Genomic DNA, 24,926 nt, shown 5'->3' with positions numbered 1-24,926 from the left:
CCTTGATGTAAAGACACCCCCTTTGTTGATTTTAGCTCCCTGAAGCCAACCCTGTAAGCCGTGTCCTCAGTCGCCCCTCCCTGCGTCAGAGCAACGGCAAACAATCATGCATCTGAGTTGAGAGTGCTGTCCAGAGCAGTCACAATGGAGCACTCTGATGGGGCTAAAACATTGTCGCGGGTGGTTCTGGGTACGTATCGTCAGGCCCCCGTTCCCTCCCTCCCTCCGTGAAAGCAAGGGCAGACAATCGTTTCGCGCCTTTTTTCCTGAGTTACCTGTGCAGACGCCATACCACGGCAAGCATGGAGCCCGCTCAGGTAACCGTCACCCTATGTCTCCTGGGTGCTGGCAGACGCGGTATGGCTTTGCTACACAGTAGCAGCAACCCATTGCCTTCTGGCAGCAGACGGTGCAATACGAGTGGTAGTCGTCCTCGTCATGTCCGAGGTGCTCCTGGCCACGTCGGCTGGGAGCGCCTGGGCAGACATGGGCACAGGGATTAAATTTGGAGTGACTTGACCAGGTCATTCTCTTTAGTCCTTCAGTCAGTCCTATTGAACCGTCTTATGGTGAGCAGGCAGGTGATACGGATTGCTAGCAGTCGTACTGTACCATCTTCTGCCAGGCAGGCAAGAGATGAGGATTGCTAGCAGTCGTATTGTACCATCTTCTGCCAGGCAGGCAAGAGATGAGGATGGCTAGCAGTCACACTGTACCATCTTCTGCCGAGCAGCCATGAGATGTGGATGGCATGCAGTCCTTCTGCACCGTCTGCTGCCAGCCAAAGATGTAAAAGATAGATGGAGTGGATCAAAACAAGAAATAGACCAGATTTGTTTTGTACTCATTTGCCTCCTCCCCTGTCTAGGGGACTCATTCCTCTAGGTCACACTGCAGTCACTCACAGAGAAGGTGCAGCGAGGTAAATCTAGCCATGTATCAATCAGAGGCCAGGCTAACCTCCTTGTTCCAATAAGAATGATAACTTAGGTGCACCATTTGTTATTGGAACCCTCCGTGAAGTCCTGCCTGAAATACTCCTTGATGTAAAGCCACCCCCTTTGTTGATTTTAGCTCCCTGAAGCCAACCCTGTAAGCTGTGTCCTCAGTCGCCCCTCCCTCCGTCAGAGCAACGGCAGACAATCGTTCCGTGCCTTTTTTCTGTGCGGACGCCATACCAAGGCAAGCATGGAGGCCGCTCAGCTCACTTTGGCAATTAGGAGCACATTAAACACCACACGCATTATCCAGCAGTATATGCAGCACCAGAACCTGGCAAAGCGATACCGGGCGAGGAGGCGACGTCAGCGCGGTCACATGAGTGATCAGGACATGGACACAGATTTCTCTGAAAGCATGGGCCCTGCCAATGCATGCATCATGGTGCTAATGGGGCAGGTTCATGCTGTGGAACGCCGATTCTGAGCTCGGGAAACAAGCACAGACTGGTGGGACCGCATAGTGTTGCAGGTCTGGGACGATTCCCAGTGGCTGCGAAACTTTTGCATGCGTAAGGGCACTTTCATGGAACTTTGTGACTTGCTTTCCCCTGCCCTGAGGTGCATGAATACCAAGATGAGAGCAGCCCTCACAGTTGAGAAGCGAGTGGCGATAGCCCTGTGGAAGCTTGCAACGCCAGACAGCTACCGGTCAGTTGGGAATCAATTTGGAGTGGGCAAATCTACTGTGGGGGCTGCTGTGATGCAAGTAGCCCACGCAATCAAAGATCTGCTGATATCAAGGGTAGTGACCCTGGGAAATGTGCAGGTCATAGTGGATGGCTTTGCTGCAATGGGATTCCCTAACTGTGGTGGGGCCATAGACGGAACCCATATCCCTATCTTGGCACCGGAGCACCAAGCCGCCGAGTACATAAACCGCAAGGGGTATTTTTCAATAGTGCTGCAAGCTCTGGTGGATCACAAGGGACGTTTCACCAACTTCAACGTGGGATGGCCGGGAAAGGTGCATGACGCTCGCATCTTCAGGAACTCTGGTCTGTTTCAAAAGCTGCAGGAAGGGACTTTATTCCCAGACCAGAAAATAACTGTTGGGGATGTTGAAATGCCTATATGTATCCTTGGGGACCCAGCCTACCCCTTAATGCCATGGCTCATGAAGCCGTACACAGGCAGCCTGGACAGTAGTCAGGAGCTGTTCAACTACAGGCTGAGCAAGTGCAGAATGGTGGTAGAATGTGCATTTGGACGTTTAAAGGCGCGCTGGCGCAGTTTACTCACTCGCTTAGACCTCAGCGAAACCAATATTCCCACTGTTATTGCTGCTTGCTGTGTGCTCCACAATATCTGTGAGAGTAAGGGGGAGACGTTTATGGCGGGGTGGGAGGTTGAGGCAAATCGCCTGGCTGCTGGTTACGCGCAGCCAGACACCAGGGCAGTTAGAAGAGCACAGGAGGGCGCGGTACGCATCAGAGAAGCTTTGAAAACCAGTTTCATGACTGGCCAGGCTACGGTGTGAAAGTTCTGTTTGTTTCTCTTTGATGAAACCCCCCGCCCCTTGGTTCACTCTACTTCCCTGTAAGCTAACCACCCTCCCCTCCTCCCTTCAATCACCGCTTGCAGAGGCAATAAAGTCATTGTTGCTTCACATTCATGCATTCTTTATTCATTCATCACACAAATAGGGGGACGACTACCAAGGTAGCCCAGGAGGGGTGGTGGAGCAGGGAAGGAAAATGCCGCACAGCACTTTAAGCACAGCACTTTAAAAGTTTACAACTTTAAAATTTATTGAATGACAGCCTTCTTTTTTTTGGGCAATCCTCTGTGGTGGAATGGCTGGTTGGCCAGAGGCCCCCCCACCGCGTTCTTGGGCGTCTGGGTGTGGAGGCTATGGAACTTGGGGAGGAGGGCGGTTGGTTACAGAGGGGCTGCAGTGGCAGTCTGTGCTCCAGCTGCCTTTGCTGCAGCTCAACCATACACTGGAGCATACTGGTTTGGTCCTGCAGCAGCCTCAGCATTGAATCCTGCCTCCTCTCATCACGCTGCCGCCACATTTGAGCTTCAGCCCTGTCTTCAGCCCACCACTTACTCTCTTCAGCCCGCCACCTCTCCTCCCGGTCATTTTGTGCTTTCCTGCACTCTGACATTATTTGCCTCCACGCATTCGTCAGTGTGGGAGGGCAGCATGAGCTCGGAGAACATTTCATCGCGATTGCGTTTTTTTTTCTTTCTAAGCTTCACTAGCCTCTGGGAAGGAGAAGATCCTGTGATCATTGAAACACATGCAGCTGGTGGAGAAAAAAAAAGGGACAGCGGTATTTAAAAAGACACATTTTTATAAAACAGTGGCTACACTCTTTCAGGGTAAACCTTGCTGTTAACATTACATACAGAGCACATGTGCTTTCGTTACAAGGTTGCATTTTGCCTCCCCCCACCGCGTGACTACCCCCTCAACCTTCCCCCCTCCCTGTGGCTAACAGCGGGGAACATTTCTGTTTAACCACAGACAAACAGCCCAGCAGGAATGGGCTCCTCTGACTGTCCCCTGAAGAAAAGCACTGTGTTTCAACCAGGTGACCATGAATTATATCTCACTCTCCTGAGGATAACACAGAGAGATAAAGAACGGATGTTGTTTGAATGCCAGCAAACATACACTGCAATGCTTTGTTGTACAATGATTCCCGAGTACGTGTTACTGGCCTGGAGTGGTAAAGTGTCCTACCATGAAGGACGCAATAAGGCTGCCCTCCCCAGAAACCTTTTGCAAAGGCTTTAGGACTACATCTAGGAGAACCGCGAATGCCAGGGCAAAGTAATCCTTTCACATGCTTGCTTTTAAACCATGTATAGTATTTTAAAAGGTACACTCACCAGAGGTCCCTTCTCCGCCTGCTGGGTCCAGGAGGCAGCCTTGGGTGGGTTTGGGGGGTACTGGCTCCAGGTCCAGGGTGAGAAACAGTTCCTGGCTGTCGGGAAAACCGGTTTCTCCGCTTGCTTGCTGTGAGCTATCTACAACCTCATCATCATCATCATCATCTTCGTCCCCAAAACCTGCTTCCGTATTGCCTCCATCGCCATTGAAGGAGTCAAACAACACGGCTGGGGTAGTGGTGGCTGAACCCCCTAAAATGGCATGCAGCTCATCATAGAAGCGGCATGTTTGGGGCTCTGACCCAGAGCGGCCGTTCGCCTCTCTGGTTTTCTGGTAGGCTTGCCTCAGCTCCTTCAGTTTCACGCGGCACTGCTTCGGGTCCCTGTTATGGCCTCTGTCCTTCATGCCCTGGGAGATTTTGACAAAGGTTTTGGCATTTCGAAAACTGGAACGGAGTTCTGATAGCACGGATTCCTCTCCCCAAACAGCGATCAGATCCCGTACCTCCCGTTCGGTCCATGCTGGAGCTCTTTTGCGATTCTGGGACTCCATCATGGTCACCTGTGCTGATGAGCTGTGCATGGTCACCTGCAGCTTGCCACGCTGGCCAAACAGGAAATGAGATTCAAAAGTTCGCGGTTCTTTTCCTGTCTACCTGGCCAGTGCATCTGAGTTGAGAGTGCTGTCCAGAGCGGTCACAATGGAGCACTCTGGGATAGCTCCTGGAGGCCAATACCATCGAATTGTGTCCACAGTACCCCAAATTCGAGCCAGCAAGGTCGATTTAAGCGCTAATCCACTTGTCAGGGGTGGAGTCAGGAAATCGATTTTAAGAGCCCTTTAAGTTGAAATAAAGGGCTTCATTGTGTGGACGGGTGCAGGTTTACATCGATTTAACGCTGCTAAATTTGACCTAAAGGCCTAGTGTAGACCAGGGCTAAGAGAGAGCAATGAATGAGTGAAAAGGCATATTCAAAAGCTGCTGCATTCTCCTCAACCCCATCGCCTCCCCTGTTAAATCTGACTCATGAACCTGCTATATTTGCTCAAGGTTTATGTTAAAATACACTTGATGTAGTGGAGGAGGAGGAGCAATGCTCAGAGGTTAAATGTATTTGTGTCCTCTTATGGTGTGTTAGCTAATGAAAGGAAGCAGTTGTGGCCAGATAATGTTGCTGCACTAATATGCTTTCCACTGTGCTTAATATGATGGCAAGACAGTTCCTTTCATAAGTAGGACAACACAGTACCAGGAGTTACCAGAACAAACGTAGGAGGACAAATAAGAGAATAAGCGTCAGTGTGTAGCTGACAAGCTCAGACAAAAGAAGTTTCAAAAATCATCAGCAGTGGCAAAGCAGAGAAAGCCATCCTAATCACTGTATAATCACTAAGAAAATTGCTTAGACAGTTGACAGCCCCCAGTGTTGCGTGATGACTATGGACAGAAAAATAATATACTACAAAATGGGACATTGCAGAAGAAATGCTGTCGATCCTGCCTGTTGTGAACTGAACTGTGGAATAATGTCAACAAACCCCATGGTTAGTGATAAGCGACAAGGCTGCGATGCACAGTTTATACAGAAACAGACTTTCCCCAAGGCTGAATTGTTTGGATCTGGGATTTGTTTTGATCCCATTTGTATAAGGAAAATATCTGTAGGAGCAGAGAGGCAAATAGTATAAAAGTCAAGATGTTTTGGAAGTAATTGACTGATCACTGAAATGTTCTTGCTGCTTTTGTTTGGGAGAAAAACATGACTCCTGCAGTTGCTTGGAACTAACTGCAGAAAGCAATTTGGAATGCCAAGGGCATTTAACCTAAGACTAGCTCCGGGGGCAATATAGTTGGGATGTTATATAAAAATCCTTATTAGCAGAAAATAATGATTGCATGGTATTAGGGCACTTGGCTGTGCTGCCAAGTTCCTGATCAAATGAGGTCATTAAAATCCCCTGGTGGTTTTTTACAAGAAGAAAACTGTTATCCCCTGGAATTCTGGCCAAATTCCAATTTGTCTACTAAATTATTGTTGCCAAATATTGTGATTTTTATCTTAAATCTTATGATATTTGGTGCTTTTCTTAAACCCCTAGCTTCTGGAGTCATGTGATTGTATGAGACTCTCAGCTTACATTTTTTTTTTAAAAAAATGTAAGTTTCCAGCCCTCATAGTTGTGGAGAAAAGCATGAAATCGTGACTTCTAAAGGTTCCAAAACAAGAAGGCAAATAAAATAATCCAAATTTTAAAAAAAATCTCATTATTATGCCAAATATTATGATTTTTTAGGTTCTGACTTATGATTTTTGAGTGCTTTGGGGTTGGCAATACTGAAATTATCTCTGCAATTTTAGCTGCATGTAACAAATATAATTCTCTGTTTAATAGCTGTAGTGTTCCACCCCAAAGGCAGCTGCATTCCTGTAGCATTCAGCATTCTTTTTGTACCTATTATATATAAAATTACAAACAGACTGCTGAAAATGCGTGTGTGTGTATATACACACACCCACCCCAACAGTGCATTTAGACTAAGGGCCAGATCTGTAAAGGTATATAGGTGCCAAAAGATATAGAAAAGGAGGACTTGTGGCACATTAGGGACTAACAAATTTATTTGAACATAAGCTTTCGTGAGCTGTAGCTATAGCTCACGAAAGCTTATGCTCAAATAAATGTGTTGGTCTCTAAGGTGCCACAAGTCCTCCTTTTCTTTTAGCGGATACAGACTAACACGGCTGCTACTCTGAAACCTAAAGATATAGAGACACCTAGTGGGATTTTCAAAAATGCCCCTGCTTCTAACTGTCTTTGGGCACCCAGGTACTTTGGAAGATCCCCCTAGGTGCTTCTTTGTATCTTTAGGTGCCTAAACACCTTCTCAAGGCTGCTAGGGACAGATATTCAGATATTTAGTCCCATTCACCTAAACAGGCATGTCCACTGAAGTCAGAACATAGGTAATAATTTTAGGTGGTTGGTGAAATGTTTCTCATGTATGTTATGCAGCTAAAATAGCACTGCCCCTTTGGCCCAAGGAGATAGCGAATATTTGGTGCCTTACAGAGTTGTTTCCACTAGGATGAGAAATTAATGATCCAAGTCATATATCTTCTTGGTGTAATCTTGTTTATTTACAAAGCAGCAGCAGACAGTTTCCTTGCTCGGGAATCCCCAGATCTGCCCCCTCAGCACTTGCCGCTGTCTCTGCCCCCTCACAGACACAACTGCTTCTCGGGACTTTCTGGTGGATTTTTCCTGGCTTTAAGCCACAGGCTGCATCAAATGCAGTGCCTGTGTTTGCAATCAGGAAAACCCCTCAGCCCAAGTGTTCCAGCTCTGATCTGCCATTTGCCTTGGAAAGTCCCTCCAAGCTTTCTCTACTGCAGAAAAGGGCTGAACTGCACTTTCCATTGTGGCTGAAAGAGAGCTTGCACATCAATTGATTTGACCTATGTCTACAATTTTCTTTGGATCAGAGACTCACCTCATAGCAGCCATCAGCATAACAGTTTAGTTACTGTTCTGTTAGCTTGTCAGGAGATATCAGTTAAAAAAACCCATTAACCAACTAGCTATTGGCCAAACCAGAAATCCAAGAGACTCTCAGCAACTCCTTGTATCTGTGAGCTACAGTAGAAACCTGGCTTCTGACTGGCTGTCTCAGTATTCCTCCAGTACCACTCACCATCGTATTATATGTAGGCACATGAAAGCCACTGCCTATAGGCTAAGACATACACTAACATCGTCTCTGCCAATGGCTATTGCTGTTGCTGCCAACAAAGAGAATGCTGGGAAACACTGCAGTATCAAATAGTATTCACCGTGCCTGCTTTCAAATGTTGTGTGAACTAGAAACGAGAACACTGAGGGATATCTTTGCCATGGAGGTGTCAATAGAGGGGTACTCATTTGAATATTTACACAAATGCTAGCGCACAGTAAAGTCCTGATGATGCAGTGGCTATCAACTTGGCCGAAAAATTACCTCCTGCTGCAATTGACACACGACAGGGCGAGTGACAATATGTCAGACCCTTAAAAAACCAGATTGGCATGGAAAGAAGAGAGTAAACAATTGCTAAGAGAAGGATATTGCTCATCTCCTTTCACCATTGTTTCTGAAAGAGCATGCAGCAATATGTTTTCAATTACTTCTTTAGATTTATATTAAAAATGTCTGTCCCCTGAAAAAGTGAAAAATATTGCGCTCAATCTAACCCTGAGCATCCTATTCTAGTGTCAGTCATTTTTTCCACCTGAAGAGCAATGATTTTGCACAATAACCTTGAACTTGAGTCAGTATATTATCTGAGTTAAACAAGATAGCATTTGATCCATACCGCTTCTTGAACTACTGTAATATATTTAGTACACAGGTGAACCATTTGTGCTTGTATTCCCCTGGCTTTCCAGGGAAATATGGCATAGCAACACCAAACATCATACCAAGCTCTTTGTGTGCCTGTCTGCCTGCTGCTTGTTTACAACTTTTTTATTGAACCAAATAATGCCCTGACTTTCCTTTGTCAATATAACAATGACTGTTAATATTTGAGTTACTTCCATTCTTACATAATTTGTCTTCATAACTTCATGTACTTTCTGCATATCTATGTGCATCATTTGTCTGTATATTCTTAGCCATACCTTGCAACTATTCATTTGAATTAAAATTGAATGGGTTTAAGAAAAGACATGTGGACATTAAATTGGTGAATGAACCCATTGATTCTAAGTATGGGTATTTGCTGATACACACTGTGAGTGCTGGCACGTGTGACACTGGGATGTGCGTACAAACCCTCAAAATACAGTGAAACATGGAGACCAATGAAATTCAGTTGTTTAAGGGAAATTTCTAATACGGGGGTAGCAGAGTTGCACTCCCTGTCCCTAGAAACCCTTTCAGGTCTTAAGACAGGACTTTGCATAATACAAATGCTTGTACAGGCTTCATTGGTCAACAGCTACAATAACAATGCAAACTTAAAATATAAAAAAGAACATTTAAAACGGAGATTGAAACCCCATATTGAAGTACTACAGTGTTTGGTCTATAGCTTGTACAGTATACCGTGGTTCACACGCCATTTCAGAGTGTGGCGGGGAATGGACTGGCAACGTTATTATCTATCAGTAAGGCTACGATTTTGGCACAGATATTTTTATTAAAAGGCATGGACTAGGATGCAGGCAATAAAAAGTATCTCCTGGATTTATTGAAGCCAGAGCCGGAGCCCCTGAAGCTGTGCTGCTGGAGCCCTTCAGTGTAGACACTGAAGCCTGAGCCCCACCACCCGGGACTGACTTATTGGAATTTTCAAGCCGTCACGGAGGTCTTGTAAAATCACAGACTCTGTGACCTCCATGACAGAGTCATAGCCTGAGCTATTCGTTGCCTTCCAACACGCCTCTATGAGCAATGGGTCTCATCCAAACGCCAGTGAAGTCAATTGAAAGAGTTTCCATTGGGACAATCTGCATTGGCTTCAATAGACTTTAGCTCAGACCCAATACCATTCTCAAGCTTTCACCAGCTACAGGTGCTATGTCACCAGGACCTGCACAGAGGGTGGATTTAGATAAACACAGGCCCTGATCCAAAATCCAGTGATTTCAGTGAGCTTTGGGTCAGGTCCATAATTGGAGAAATTAATTCCCGGTAGTCTATTGAAATCAATGGAGTTACCCCAGGAATTAGTTTGGTCCATCGACTAATATAATTTTTTTTTCTTCAGTAATCAAGCGGCATCAAGTCAATTACTTAGGCTCCAGAGGGCATTCCATGCCAAACTTTTTTTTTTACGGTATGGCAACTTTTTACGGTTTTACGGTATGGCAACTTTTGTCTTTTCCACAATTTCCCTTTAAAATAATAAAGCTATAGATCAGCTGGTGTAAAACCGTTTGGTTGCATCTGATTTTACACCAAAGGAGGATCTGTCTTTACCTGTAAAAAAATGACAGAGTATACCAGGGTTTATCTTTTATTATATCTCATATAACAAGATTTCTAATTCTGTATGAATTGCTGACACACAATAGTGAGTTATATCTGTGAAAATAAAAAAAAAACAGGCTACAATGTGTCCAGAAAATATGCCCAAATACCGAAGCCACAATTGTACATCCAGTGTTGACTGGTTGTAAATGGAAAAGATGATACAAAATCACAAAGGAGCAAACTAACACATAACAGCTGCTAAGTACAGTACAGAAGAGAGACTGTTGCATACAGAAAGAATTCCCTTATTGAATAATTAAGTAGGTTTTGATCAGAGCCTTGAAAACTTGACAAGCAAATGCATATTAAATGCTGTTATACTGAGAAAATCTCTGGTTATGAACTCACTTTAAAAAAGGGTAGTGCACAGCATACTGATGAACCAAATATTTCTTTTGCTATTAACATATCTAAATTCATTTTTGTTTGATTTCAGATATGATTCTAATATAAATTGAATGTATCATTTGATTATAACAACATTTCTTCACCTTGTTTTAGATTCTGTATATTATACATTGGAATTTCCTACTCAGACTTGAGTATTTTCTTCCAGACATCTTTATCTAGTCATTTTTCCATAAAGTTAGTGTTCTGGCATTATTGTGCAGACTGACATGCCTGTTTTACATTATAATGATTGTAAAGAAATACCTGGTGTGATTTGGAGCAGCAGGTAGTAGTACGACACGTTTCAAATTGCTTACATCCCTCTGCTTTTGGAATTAAGATTTCAAATTTAAATGCGTTATTACTGCATAATACGAATGGAGTGCATGACACTTTGCATATATATATATAATGACAGGTTTCAGAGTAGCAGCCATGTTAATCTGTATCCACAAAAAGAGCAGAATTTGTAGTAATAATCAAGATGGCCTATTTAGACAGTTGACAAGAAGGTGTGAGTCTATTGAATCTATTTCCCTAAGTTACGTATTCTCACACCTTCTTGTCAGCTGTCTAAATGGGCCATCTTGATTATCACTACAAAAGTTTTTTTCTCCTGCTGATAATAGCTCATCTTAACTAATTAGCCTCTCACAGTTTGTATGGCAACTTCCACCTTCTCTGTAGGTATATATGTATATCATCTTACTATTTGTTCCATTCTATGCATCCCATGAAGTGAGCTGTAGCCCACAAAAGCTTATGCTTTAATACATTTGTTAGTCTCTGAGGTGCCCCAAGTACTCCTGTTCTTTTTGCATACATATAGGGTGACAAAGTCCCTGTTCTGAGGAGTTTGTAATCGAAGGAAATAGTTTTCAATGGGACTCCTCACTGAGTAACTTTATTCATACAGGTAATTGTTAACGGCTCAAGTCTGCTATCTTTTAGCCTGTTTTGAAGTGTCCTAACACCTGGTACGCAGCCTTTTTATAAGCCTGGTTATTTAAACAAATCTACCACTGCTATGTGGGAGGCTGTGTTGAATTAATTTGCACTTAACTAGAAATGTCTATAGCAATTCTCAAAGGTCTATAGAAATAATTAAATCACAATGTTTAGATGCCACAGCTAGAGAACCCAGCGCTATCATTAGATTCCAGGATTGTCACCGTTCTGTGTGTGCCACTCTGAAGCCTGGAATGTCTGTTGAGTCACATGAAGTGATGGAAACTGCTACAAGCGTGGCTGAGAGCTCATTTTGGTCTGAATGTCACCCAGTTGACTCTTCACTGGGTTTCGCTGGGTGTTATGAGCCAATTTTAAAGTGCGTAAATCATTTTTGGCTTTTTCTTACACACCCGTGAGAGCATGGGCACAACTACAAGTATTAGCTGCTGAGCTAGACGTTTAGCTCCCTGGCTAATGTGCCCCCTGAGCATGGAAGGATTTCTTTCTTGTGTATTACCAATGGCAATTATTAATCCTTATGATAGGCCACAGCTGGTTTTGAGGTGCTCATTGCTGCTGCACATACACAATGTGTAGGGGACTGTCCCCTGCAGGGCTCTGTATGAATCTAAAGCTTCTTTGGCCCCTGGGTGCAATGTGTGGGGTGAAGCGATATGGCTGTTTCTATGGGGTGCAGGGCCATTGCCCCTCTGCCCTGTGTGGTGGTGGGGAGGGAGAAGGGGAGTCAGGTGGCTCAGGGCCATTGCCCTCTACATGGTGTGAGATGTTTGGGGTGCAGGGCCATTACCACTCTGTGGTGTGTGAGGACAGGTGGGGTATAGGGCCATCGCGGCTGGGTGTGGGATGAGGGGGTGAAGGGCCAGTGCCATCCAGCATGATGTGGGGAGGGGGAAGTGCAGTGTGATGGGTATGGGGCACAGCATCTATGCCTCAGGGTCAGGGTAAGCAGTTGGGGCCATTGCCCCAAGTGTGGTGTGAGGAGTCAGGGCCATGGCCCCTGGCAGGGTGAGGGGATGCTTGGAGCAGGGCCATTGCCTCAGGGGTGCTGTGCTGCGCATATCCCAGCTGACTGGTGACCCGGGGGCACTGTGTTGGGGAGAGGCGCTGACTGAACTGCTGCAGGGGCATATGGCCTGGGGTCCAGGCCAGCCCTGTCCATGTCGTGCTGTCTCCTGAGCCCCCCCTCTTGTCCATTCCCTGCAGGTGGAAAAGCTGCACTGCGTCCACCCCTCTCCAGCTGCCACCTGCCAACATGGTGCTGTCGGCCTGCCGGAGGGTGCTGCCCCTGGCCGCCCTAGCACTGCTCCTGCTCGTCTGCCTGGCTCCCGGTGAGTACGCGGCGTATCTGGTGCAGCAAGCAACACGCAGTGCCATGCAGGTGGGAACCAAGGGGAGAGGGAGGTGAGTGGGGATGTTGGGAAGATCCCCGGACACTCAGCAATGGGCGCCCATGCCCAGAGAACGGCTGCTCAGTGGGGAAGGGAGCTAGAGGGAGACCCAGTAACCCCACTCCTTTGAATTTTCCTGTAATTAAAGCCTCTCTCTGGGGCTAAAGGATTCCCTTTGTATATTGCAGTGTCACACACAGGGGTCTGCCCTGAATCCTGACCTCAAACTGTGGGGGAGTTCATGATTCAGCGAGCATGGACCAAGCCCACTTCTCAGTTACCATCTCAGTGGGAAAGAATAACTGACAACTCTCGTTCCAGTTGCTCAGGGCCCACAGGGAAGCAAATGGTTTTATAGATAATGCACACTTTATAGACTCAGAGACTTTAAGACCAGAAGCGACCATCATGATCATCATGTCTGACCTCCTGCACATGGCAGGCCACAGAATCTCACCTACCCACTCCTGTAATAGACTGCTAACCACTGACTGAGTTACTGAAGTCCTCAAATCATGGTTTAAAGACTTCAAGTTACAGACAATCCACCATTTACACTAGTTTAAACCTCCAAGTGACCCGTGCCCCATGCTGCAGAGGAAGGCAAAAAAACCCCAGGGTCTCTGACAATCTGACCCAGGGGAAAATGCCTCTCATTTTGCAATATTCAGCATTAAAAAATTATGAAATCTAGAAGAGCTCTGCTGTAATTGAAACTAAAAGGAGAATTAAAAATGGGAGGGTATTTTTTTTCTCTTTCACTTTTCTAGTTCCACCCACACTTGTTCATGGGCATAACCATTTGCTCCAAGCCTTTCATTTTCTTTAAAAAATTGTCCTTATGTTCAGTGAGATATGTTAGATGACAAGCACATTATTCATTTTAGCAAAATTGTACAGTAAAAGCTTTGTTATCTGGCATGTTGGGGGAATGGGGGGTGCCGGTTAGTCAAAAATTCCGGTTAACTAAGAGTTATACTTACCAATGGAGGGAGGGAGTTTGGGTGTGGGAGGGGATGCAGAACACAGGCTCTGGGAGGGAGTTTGGGTGCAGGAGGGGGCTTGGAGCAGGGGGTTGGGGCATAGGAGGGCTTTTGGGGTGCCGGATCCGGGCGGCGCTCAACTTGGGTGACTCCTCACAAGCGGCGACATGTCCCTGCTTCTCCAAGGCGGAGGTGTGGCCAGGTGGTTCTGCATGTTGCCTCCACTCGCAGGTGCCACCCCCATAGCTCCCATTGGCCGTGGTTCCTGGCCAATAGGAGCTGCGGAGCCAGCGCTTGGGGCAGGGGCAGCGAACAGAGCCCCCGTGGCCATTCCTCCACCTAGAAGCAAGAGGGATATGTCACCGCTTCTGGGGAGCCACATGGAGCCAGGTAGGGAGCCTGCCGGCTCATGCCAACTGGACTTTTAATTTGTATTGGGAGATATGAGAAAGGCCATTTTCTAGAGCTTTGGTAAAGTGCCGGATAACACAGCTTTTGCTGCGCTAAAGGAGTCTAAAGTTCCAAGGATCAAGACTGGGTCTGTTTGTAGATTTTTTCCTATCATCTTATTTAAAATTAACAAGTTTGGGAGCTGGGCATTCCAGTTATGCAAGCTGAGAATCAGATATGCTAAAGGAAACATGTAAAATTACTCAGACCCATAAGCTTGCTAAATGTTCTCTTTGTTCTGCCAAGCTAGTTAATAAAAAAAATGAATAGTGCAGCTGCTTGATGAGTTTTGCTGTGCTGAATTGCCACTGGATTATGGAGAGTTCAAAAGTCTTAGTTAAAATGTGGACAAAAATAGACTAGTCAATGGATTTTGTTGTCATATTTACATACTGCCTGCCAACTCTCCTAAATATTAGGGCCAATTCTGAGCTTTTACCCAGCCTGTTGCAGTCAATGGGAACTCTGATTGAGTGGGGACTGCAGGATCAAGTCCGTAAGATATAATTAAAAAAAATGCTTAGAAAAAATGACCCAATAAGTACATGGACTAACATTTTCCAATATTACAACTGTATTTGCATAAAGTAAATACTGCAGCCTGTTTCATTTTTGCTTTTAAACAGAGAAGGTGTTTCCAGAACAATTACCCCATTATGGGCAGGCTTTAAAACAGTGGTGAATGCCACTGGGTATTAAAAGGCAGGATATTAAAATACGCTGGTGTGTAAATGTAAACACCTGATATTTTTGACTAAGATGTTTACAATTCCTACAGAGAAATTGTTTTAGCGAGATTAAGTTCTGAAATGTTTAAAGACTTGCTAAGAGGAAAATTGTACCAAGTCTGCTTGCTAATATGCTTTTTATTCTGTGACAGAATTTTTCATGATTATGACAGCAACATGGACGTTACGTCCTGGTTCTGAAACCATGAAGAAGTCTTGATCTGCTAAAAAATAGAGCAGTTGCATGAAATAAGGTGATATCAGGTTTCAGTGTCGAGCACCCTTGTGAAAAGACGTTAGAATCATAAAGGCCTTCTCATAGCGTGTGTTCTACTTGAGTGTCAGTCCTGGAGCTAGGACAGATACTAATGGGACCTTGCTTTGTTAGCACACTATCCAGGAGTTATGCCTTTCATATTTTTTTTCAAGTTACTATTTTTTGTCCAAGGTGCATAGTTAAAGAGTGTACTTAATCTTTATTTTTATTCTTCTAGATGGTTCAAGAGGGAATATACTTAAGCTGATGCTTCAAAAACGTGAAGGTAAAACCTCCTTAACAAACTGCAAAATTGTTATCTCAGCTTTTTAAGCAGGTTTAAATGCAGTTGCAACAGATGAAAATGCTAACGGATAAAAAATATTAGCTCACTCACCCATCTTTCCAATGAAAGCTAAGGCGCATGGGCAGAAACACCTGTCAGAGACACTTCTATGTACTAAAGTACAACACATGTATTATTGATTTTAGGGTTGTTAGGTGTTGTTAGGAAAGCCCGGTCGAAAAGTGACCCTGGTGGCTAAGGTCATCACCACTGATCGGGCCATTAAAAGTCTGGTCAGCAGCAAAACGGCGCAGGCAGGCAGGCTCCCTACCCAGCTCTGTGCATCTCCCGGAAGCAGTGACATGTACCTCCTGCTGCTAGATGTAGGGGCGGGCAGGGAGGCTCCATGAGCGCCGGCTCTGCAGCTCCCATTGGCCAGGAACCCTAGCCAATGGGAGCAGCATGGGCAGCTCTGGGCGGGGGCAACACACAGAGCTGCCTGACTGTGCTTCCGCCTAGGAGCCAGAGGGCCATGTTGCCGCTTCCTGGGAGCCGCCTGAGGTAAGTGCTACCCGGAGCCTTCACCCCGCATACTTTCCCACACCCCAACCCCCTGCCCCAGCCCAGAGCCCCCTCCCACACCCAAACTCCTTCCTGGTGCTCACACCCCTCCTCCACCCCAACCTCCTATCCCAGCTCAGAGCCCCTTCCTGCATCCCAAACCCCACATCCTCAGCCCCCACCTCAGAGCCCACTGTGATGGGTTCGGTCACAGAGTCCCCTCCTCCCCCTTGGCACTGCCAGCTGATGTGCTGAAACTACCTCTGAGCCTATTTTCCCTGATGGCTTGGGACTCCAGAGCCCTAACTTGTTGAGCCAGACACTCCATTCTGCTGCAACACAGATCCAGTCTGAACCATGCCCCCAAAGCTGCAGGCTTTAACTGAAAACCACTCAGCAGGTTACCTATCTCCGACACCCAGCTCCCAGCGGGATCCAAACTCCAAATAAATTTGTTTTACTCTGTATAAAGTTTATACAGGGTAAACTCATGAATTGTCCACCCTCTATAACACTGATAGAGAGGTATGCACAGCTGTTTGCTCCCCCAGGTATTAATCACTTACTCTGGGTTTACTAATAAACAAAAGTATAAAAAGTAGGATTTAAGTGGTTTCAAGTAATAACAGACAGAACAAAGTAAGTTACCCAGCAAAATAAAACAAAACACGCAAGTCTAAGCCTAATACTTTAAGAAACTGAATACAGATAAATCTCACCCACAGAGATGTCCAATAAGCTTTTTTCACAGACTAGACTTCTTCCTAGTCTGGGCCCAATCCTTTTCCCTGGTGCAGTCCTTGTTAGCTCCAGCTCAGGTCATAACTAGGGGATTTCTCATGACTGGCAGCCCCCTTTGTTCTGTCCCCCCCCGCCTTTTATAACTTTGGCACAAGGCAGGAATCGTGTGTCTCTCTGGATCCACACCTATCCTTCTAAATGGGAAAAGTACCAGGTTTAAGATGGATTCCAGTTCAGGTGACATGATCACATGTCACTGTAAGACCTCCTTCTTCATTACCTAGGAGCTGGAAGACACCAACACAGGAAGGCTTGCAGATAAACAAACCCATTCACCGGTCATTGATTCTGAAGCACCCTTAATGGCTTCCATTTAACATGTTTACAGCAGTAATACAAATTTTATATCTAACTCCAGACATAGAAATAATACATGCAAACAAATAGGATGAAAAAAGAAAAGGAGTACTTGTGGCACCTTAGAGACTAACCAATTTATTTGAGCATGAGCTTTCGTGAGCTAACTAAATTGGTTAGTCTCTAAGGTGCCACAAGTACTCCTTTTCTTTTTGCGAATACAGACTAACAGGGCTGTTACTCTGAAATAGGATGAACACACTCAGTAGATCATAAGCGTTGTAATGATACCTTACAAGAGACCTTTTGCATGAAGCATATTTTAGTTACATCATATTCACACTTATAAACATATTTCCATAAAACATATGGAGTGCAACGTCGCACCCAACCCCCCTGCCCTGCCTGGAGCCCCCTCTCATGACCTGAACCCCTCATTTCTTGCCCCACTCCGGAGCCTGCACTCCCAGCCCAGAGCCTGTACACCCTCCCACCCGCAGAACCCCTTGGCAGCACCCCCCAGCACAGAGCCCCCTTCTGCACCCCAAAGACCACACCCCCAGGTGGAGCCTCACTCCCCTCCTGTACCCCAACCTGCTCCCTCAGCCCAGAGCCCGCATCCGCACCCTGTACCCCTCATTTCTGGTCCCACCCAAGCCGGAGCCCCCACCCGCTCTTGCACTCCAACCCCCCCTGCCCAATCCCGGTGAAAATGAGTTAGTGAACAAGGGTGGGGGAGGATGAGTGGGATGACGTGAGTGTGGGGCAGGGCCTCGTCAAAGCAGTGGGGCAGGGCCTCAAGGAGTAGGACAAGGGTGTTCAGTTTTCTGCTATTAGACCTTTGGCAACCCTAGTTGTGCCTACACATGCCTGTCAGCTCTGAAACTGATATACATCTTGTTAATACAACGTATGGATTACAGTCATCACACTGAAGCAAGAAGGGATCATCTCCGTAACAGATAGATAGTAAACCAACAGAGAAAAAAGATCTTGGGCCCAACGTACCTACATTCTGTTCTACACACCTGAACGTCAAAGTGCCATGCATGCAGGCACTGAGAGATGCATCCATATCACAGAGCAGTCACAAGTTACATTAATTCCAGCCTGTAGGTACAGATGTAACCCATACACCTCCTGGGTGTGCTGTTCTGTCCCATCTAGCGGCATGGAGACCACTTAGAGAGAGAGAAATTAACGAGTCTGCTCGACAGCCTTCGCTAACAGCCAGTTGGCTTTTAGCTCATGCAGTAGAAGCTCATGCATTTAGCTCCAGCAGTCCCAGGTTTGCTCCTGCCCGCCAATGACCGGGGTCTGTCAGTGGCACACTGAGATTCCCCAAGGAGCAGTGATTCAGCACCAATCTCTGCTGTGATGGCAAGTGCAGAGCAGAAAAGGAACAAGTTAAAGCTGCTTGGGACACTTTTTTCTCCTTTGTCTCCACTCCTGGTAAAGGTGAACACACTGATTTGGCCCTGACTGTGCCTCCTTCCCGCCCCCGCCAAGGCACATTTTTTAAAAAAGGGCCTAATGTGCAAATGACCTGAAGTGGGCCAACATTAGGAGCCAAGGTGATGGCTGGGGGAGCTGGAGTGGGGAGAAGCAGGGCTGTACCAGATGGAGAGGCCAGTTGAAACACATGCAAAGCTGCAGCCCCTGCCCCTTACCAGCTGCCAACCTGCTCTGTGATTGAACCATAGACCGCCCCCACCTCCCCCCATTCAGATAGGACTCTGATGCCTGCTACTCCCAGATTCTGGGGAATCTTCCTATCTTCTTCTGGGTTTCTCAGTATCTTTGTACACTACTCCTGCTAGCAGCGGTGATGCCTCCCCGCCCCACTGCCCTGCACTAAGGGTCTGAGATCCTCTTTCCAGGTGCTCTCTAGCTCCGGTCTCAGCACTGGCTGCAAGCTAGGACAGTGCAGAAGAGGCAGTTTCTGGCCTTCCTTGCCACAGCATCCCCTGTAGCAGATGAAGCAGTGCAGCAACAGCTGTGCTTGCTTGGCCGGTCACTGTGCAGTAGGAGGGATTTGGAGTGGCGTGGCTGTGGGAGGAGCTTTAGTAGCCAGCCCAAGGGGAGTGGTGTGGAGAATAAGAAGGTGTTGCAGAGACCATGAAGACATGTATGGCCAGTTATAGTTCTCACCAGCAAGGGGACCCCCACTGACTATGTCCCTGGTTCCAAAACATTTGAGTACTGCAGCCTCCCTACAGATATTTTAAAACTTGGTAGGTCCCCACAGCCAAATACCATTTTCTGTTTTTTTTTTAACCAACTCAGGACACTAGAGTTTTGATGGTTTTGTGACTTTATTAAACTACATACAAGTTAATTGTATAATATGGTCTAATCCAGGATTTTAAAAATTGTAATTTGAAAATATGGATTTCTTGGCATGTTCGGCCACAGCCTCAGATTTTAATGAGAAGAATGGGCCTGTTTCAGACGCAGCATTTGGTTGTATCTCTGATAGCATCATACATAAATTGTTTTCCAAATGTAAACGATTTCTGTATTTAGTTTACACAGAAATCACTGCTGAAAACACAGACTCATGGAGATAACTTGAAGTGAATGGAAGTAGCCATTTCATAGCTTTATCTCTGAGTTCTCTGTACTCTCCTTTAAAAGAAATCCAGAGTTCCTGATTGGTTAGATTTGAAAACATGGCCTTCAGAATGTGATCACTTAATAATTTGAAAAAAGTTTGAGCCAAGCTACTTAAAATTGGAGTGGAGTCAACTGTTACCAGGTTTCAAATCCAAGTGGTGTCTGGAGACTTATGGGGCTGAGGGAGAGAGATGGGCAAAATCCAGAATGAAGTAAACTGACAATGTCTATTCTATTTGATTGATTGTGTGGGTTATTGTTACTACTCTGTTACTATTGCGTGCATAGTACAGCCAAGCACGAAGGTGGTGACTTATTGCTAAAGGCATTATTAGGCTCATACATTTTGGGCTGATTAAAAAAATTACTGGCATGTCATTTGGGGACTTCATTTCAGCTCCTGCGCCTGCTAAAACAGAGGTGTTAGTGAAAGAACACACGGCCAAGGAGTTCTTAGGCAGCCTGAAACGCCAGAGGCGCCAGCTGTGGGACAGGACTCAACCTGACGTACAGCAGTGGTATCAGCAATTCCTCTACCTGGGATTTGATGAAGCGGTGAGTACTAGTCTTACCCGTAGCAATGGGGACTTTGTGTATGTGCAAACATAGTGATACTAAGAATACATATCAATGAAAAAGTGGCTTATTCCTTTTTTTTCCCCACACATTTGACACTCTCGCACCTTTTGAAAATAGAGAATAATAAATTGTGACGGATAAATGCAAACCCAGTAGTTACTTTTGATAGCTTGATTTAAAACCCTGTTCATAAAAAATTATCAAGAAAACATGTTCCAAAATTTTGAATCACGTTGGGCTTCAATTTAATGAAATTGTCATCTGGTTTATATGGAAGAGTGTGTATGCAAGAGAGACATACACCAAACAAAGTTACAAGTGTTGAAATGAGCATTGTGGTCTCAGTATATTACTTTTGGGTGTTTGGACAAATCACAAATCCACTCATAGTTTGGCATGATTGGCATTCTTCTGAGAAGAGGCAAGGAATTTGAATACCGGCTAGAGCATTGGCAGTTGTGGGTAGAGGCTTTTAAATCACGTAACTTTGATCAGTGCTGTAACTTTCTAATTTGCATGAGCACTAAAGGTACCTAGGCACCTCACTTCTGTAGAACTCAAGGGAAGTTAGACCGCTAAATAGCTACATTTTAAGTTAATTAGAACGTTTAAAGTGTATACTATTTGAAGGCATTTGACAAGCCTCCTTTCAAATGACAGTATCCAGAAAAATAGTTAATTTGTAGGAATGTTGGGGTGAAACAGAGTTCCAGTTCCTATGCATATTGCACAAAGCTGTAACTGAGAGATCACTGAAAGTGCAGAATAGACATATTTATAGCCACACAGTCCCAGCTCTAATATAAAGAAGAGGTAAAAAATAAAAAGAAAAGGAGGACTTGTGGCACCTTAGAGACTAACCAATTTATTTGAGCATAAGCTTTCGTGAGCTACAGCTCACTTCATCGGATGCCTACTGTGGAAAGTGTAGAAGATCTTTTTATACACACAAAGCATGAAAAAATACCTCCTCCCACCCCACTCTCCTGCTGGTAATAGCTTATCTAAAGTGATCACTCTCCTTACAATGTGTATGATAATCAAGGTGGGCCATTTCCAGCACAAATCCAGGGTTTAACAAGAACATCTGAGGAGGGGGGGGAGGAAAAACCAAGGGGAAATAGGATACCTTGCATAATGACTTAGCCACTCCCAGTCTCTATTCAAGCCTAAGTTAATTGTATCCAATTTGCAAATGAATTCCAATTCAGCAGTCTCTCGCTGGAGTCCGGATCCTGGATTTGTGCTGGAATCTGTTTACTGCAATCATTTTGGAAGGCCCAATGATTTTTTTAAAAAAACCTACCTTTTTTCAAAGCAGCAAAGGCTTAACATTCCTAAAACAAACCAGAAGAACCCATTACTTTATTTTCCCTTGTTTTTTGCAAAAATGATTGTGGCTTTAGAATACAAATGCATTCTCTCTCACCTTTTGTCTGCAGAAATTTGAAGACGACATCTCCTACTGGACAAACTTGGGACGTGGTGGCAATGAATATTATGGCGGCTACTACCAGCACCATTACGATGAAGATGCACCTATTGGGCCCCGAAACCCACACACCTTCAGGCATGGAGCAAGTGTCAACTACGACGATTATTAACCTAATTTATTCTACTGTAACTAAGAATTGTAGGTCTGTATCGGATTGAGTGGAGCCCTAGCCTCACTCACTCGCATCCTCTCTCTCCCCCTTCCCCCCCTCTTTTTTTTTTTTTTTTTTTAATAGTAGCTTTTTCTTATAAACAAAGAGAAGAAAGAAACTGCCTAGCACAGAAGCCTATTTGGAATGGGCTTCTATAATTACTTAATAGTACACTATGTAGAAGTGTTAGAATTAAAGTCTTTTGGTAAAATAAGCATTTTTCTATTGCTTGGGTAGACAAAGATTGCAATAGCTGAGTTCATTTCAAAGCACTGCATTATTAGAGATTACATTTTCAAGGGCTTTTTACTCATTCTTAAAAACTGATTGCCTGATTTCACCCAGTTTTGGTGGATTTTATAAGACAATGCGTTTCAATGTGCTCAGTTATTTTGGTCTGTTGTCAGTACAGTAAATAAACCCCACACTCTTAGAGAAAGATATGTTTCCTCAAATTTAAACATCTTCCAGGGTCCTTTCCCTACATTTCCATTTTCAGCACCCTCTAATGCATAATATATGTTAAATACTATAGCACTTTTATAGTTCATGTTGCGTCCTTTACAGCTTGGCTGTAGAAGTTTAACCTGGGCTGAAACTTGGCATAAAATTATCAAAGGAGCTATTTTAAAGTTGTGAGTGTAAAAATAACAGATGTTTAAAGTGTCTCTCCATCGCTATATAATCAGGTATAAAAATATATTGTCCCATGAAATTAATAGTGATGAAATAGCACCAGACAGTGCCCTCTGCCGTGGTCATGGGAAGTACACCTTGGATACGATCACATTATGCTCTTAAAAGGGAACAGAAAGCTATGATCAAAAAATTGTGTCTGAATGAAAATGGTAGCAAATTAATGAAGAAAAACATCCAGGATAGGAACTTATGGCACACTGGGGCTTGAAGTAAATAAGAATTTCCAACACCGTGCATAAGTATAATGTCTTTATGCCAGCCATCAAGTCGCCTAAGCCTTACCCATTACTGATCTTCTGTCTACAGCCCACCTCAGCAGATGTAGTGTGATGGAGAACCACCCAGCAGCCCAAGCAGTACACTAGTGCAGGGATGCGCTCCAGAGGCAGATGCTTGGAGATTAAAACAGATTTTTAAAAATACTAGTTAGTTTTCCTTTGCACCTGGCCCCACCTATCAAGTGTTTTTATGCAGATGAAAACTGGCTAAATTTATACACAGAAAATATTTCCTTTTATGTTTTTGGATCATTTGCACATAGGCTCCCAGTCAGTTAAACTAAATTTAGTTAAATTGGTGTAACTTTCTCATGTAGACAAGGCCTCAGCTACCTTTTTACACTGCATTAAGTAAGCTTCTCTTGACACCATGTCTTACATGAGTGAAAAATGCTAGTTTTGGAAGCTTTTCTCACCCTTCTGTGTCCCTGCTAAAAATCAGCAGGGTTTTAGAACACTCAACTGAAGTTGGTGATTCCCCCCGCAAAATTTCAGACCTCAACATCCCGTGAAAGGAAACATCATGAACAATTACAAGAATATTACATGGTCTTTCTGAACGTCCTTTGACACAAATTTAAACCAAAAAGGAACTATACTGCCCCATTTTTGGTCCTGAGATAAAGCTTTGGTTTTTAGAACAGATTTTAAACTACATATAGTATTAAAATAAGTTATTATACAAGTCTATGGAAATCCTCAACGTTACTTATTTAAACTTCTCCAAAATGGTTCTGGCCAGAAAAAACAGCTAACAGGAGGCCACGTTTTCCTCTTCTCATATGCAGACAATATAGATAGCCCATTGGTGAATCATAGAAATGTAGGCCTGAAAGTGACCGTGATAGGTCAACTACTCCAGCCGCCTGCACTGAGGCGGGACTAAGTGTGATGGGTTTGTTCACAGAGACCCCCTTGGGACTGTCACTTGGTGTGCTGGAATTACCTTTGAGCCCGTTTTCCACTGCCAGCCTGGGACTCCAGAACCCTGCCTTGTTGAGCCAGACACGCTAGCCTGCTGCAACACAGACCCAGGTCTGGCCCATGCCCCCAAAGCTGCAGACTTTAACCAAAAACTGCTCAGCAAGTCACCTATCTCCAGCACCCAGACACCCAGTTCCCAATGGGATCCAAACCCCAAATAAATCCATTTTACTCGGTATAAAGTTTATACAGGGTAAACTCATGAATTGTCCACTCTCTATAACACTGATAGAGAGATATGCACAGCTGTTTGCTCCCCCAGGTATTAATCACTTACTCTGGGTTTACTAATAAACAAAAGTGATTTTTTTAAGTATAAAATGTAGGATTTAAGTGGTTTCAAGTAATAAGAGACAGAACAAAGTAAGTTACCCAGCAAAATAAAACAAAACACACAAGTCTAAGCCTAATACATTAAGAAACCGAATACAGGTAAATCTCACCCACAGAGATGTTCCGATAAGCCTTTTTTCACAGACTAGACTTCTTCCTAGTCTGGGCCCAATCTTTTCCCTGGTGCAGTCCTTGTTAGTTCCAGCTCAGGTCGTAACTAGGGGATTTCTCATGACTGGCAGCCCCCTTTGTTCTGTTCCCCCCCTTTAATAGCTTTGGCACAAGGCAGGAATCTTGTGTCTCTCTGGATCCACACCTCTCCTTCTAAATGGGAAAAGCACCAGGTTTAAGATGGATTCCAGTTCAGGTGACATGATCACATGTCACTGTAAGACCTCCTTCTTCATTACCTAGGAGCTGGAAGACACCCAACACAGGAAGGCTTGCAGGTAAACAAACCCATTCACAGGTCATTGATTCTGAAGCACCCTTAATGGCTTGCATTTAACATGTTTACAGCAGTAATACACATTTTATATCTTATTCTCCTAACTCCAGACATAGAAATAATACATGCAAACAAATAGGATGAACACACTCAGTAGATCATAAACTTTGTAATGATACCTTACAAGAGACCTTTTGCATGAAGCATATTTTAGTTACATCATATTCACACTTATAAACATATTTCCACAAAACCTATGGAGTGCAACGTCACACTAAGTACCTAGCTCAGCCTTGACAGGTGTTTGGCTAACCTGTTCTTAAAAACCTCTAGTGATGGAGCTTCCACAACCTCCCTAGGTAATTTGTTCCAGTG

The 24,926-nt window shown here is 44.6% G+C and overlaps 1 protein-coding gene across 1 annotated transcript; it reads left to right on the top strand.

The window, feature by feature from the left end:
* The first annotated feature begins 12,470 nt into the window (after positions 1 to 12,470).
* ECRG4 (ECRG4 augurin precursor) lies at positions 12,471 to 21,767 on the top strand. The gene is made up of 4 exons (XM_077807089.1): positions 12,471 to 12,546; positions 15,262 to 15,309; positions 19,982 to 20,139; positions 21,606 to 21,767. Exons 1-4 carry the CDS (start codon positions 12,471 to 12,473, stop codon positions 21,765 to 21,767), a joined length of 444 nt encoding a protein of 147 aa, XP_077663215.1.
* Positions 21,768 to 24,926: the final 3,159 nt, after the last annotated feature.

The sequence above is a fragment of the Eretmochelys imbricata genome, chromosome 1 (assembly GCF_965152235.1).
Source record: "Eretmochelys imbricata isolate rEreImb1 chromosome 1, rEreImb1.hap1, whole genome shotgun sequence".
Lineage (NCBI taxonomy): Eukaryota > Metazoa > Chordata > Testudines > Cheloniidae > Eretmochelys > Eretmochelys imbricata.
Note: the sequence above shows the minus strand (reverse complement) of the source record. Positions and strands in the feature narration are given on the sequence as shown.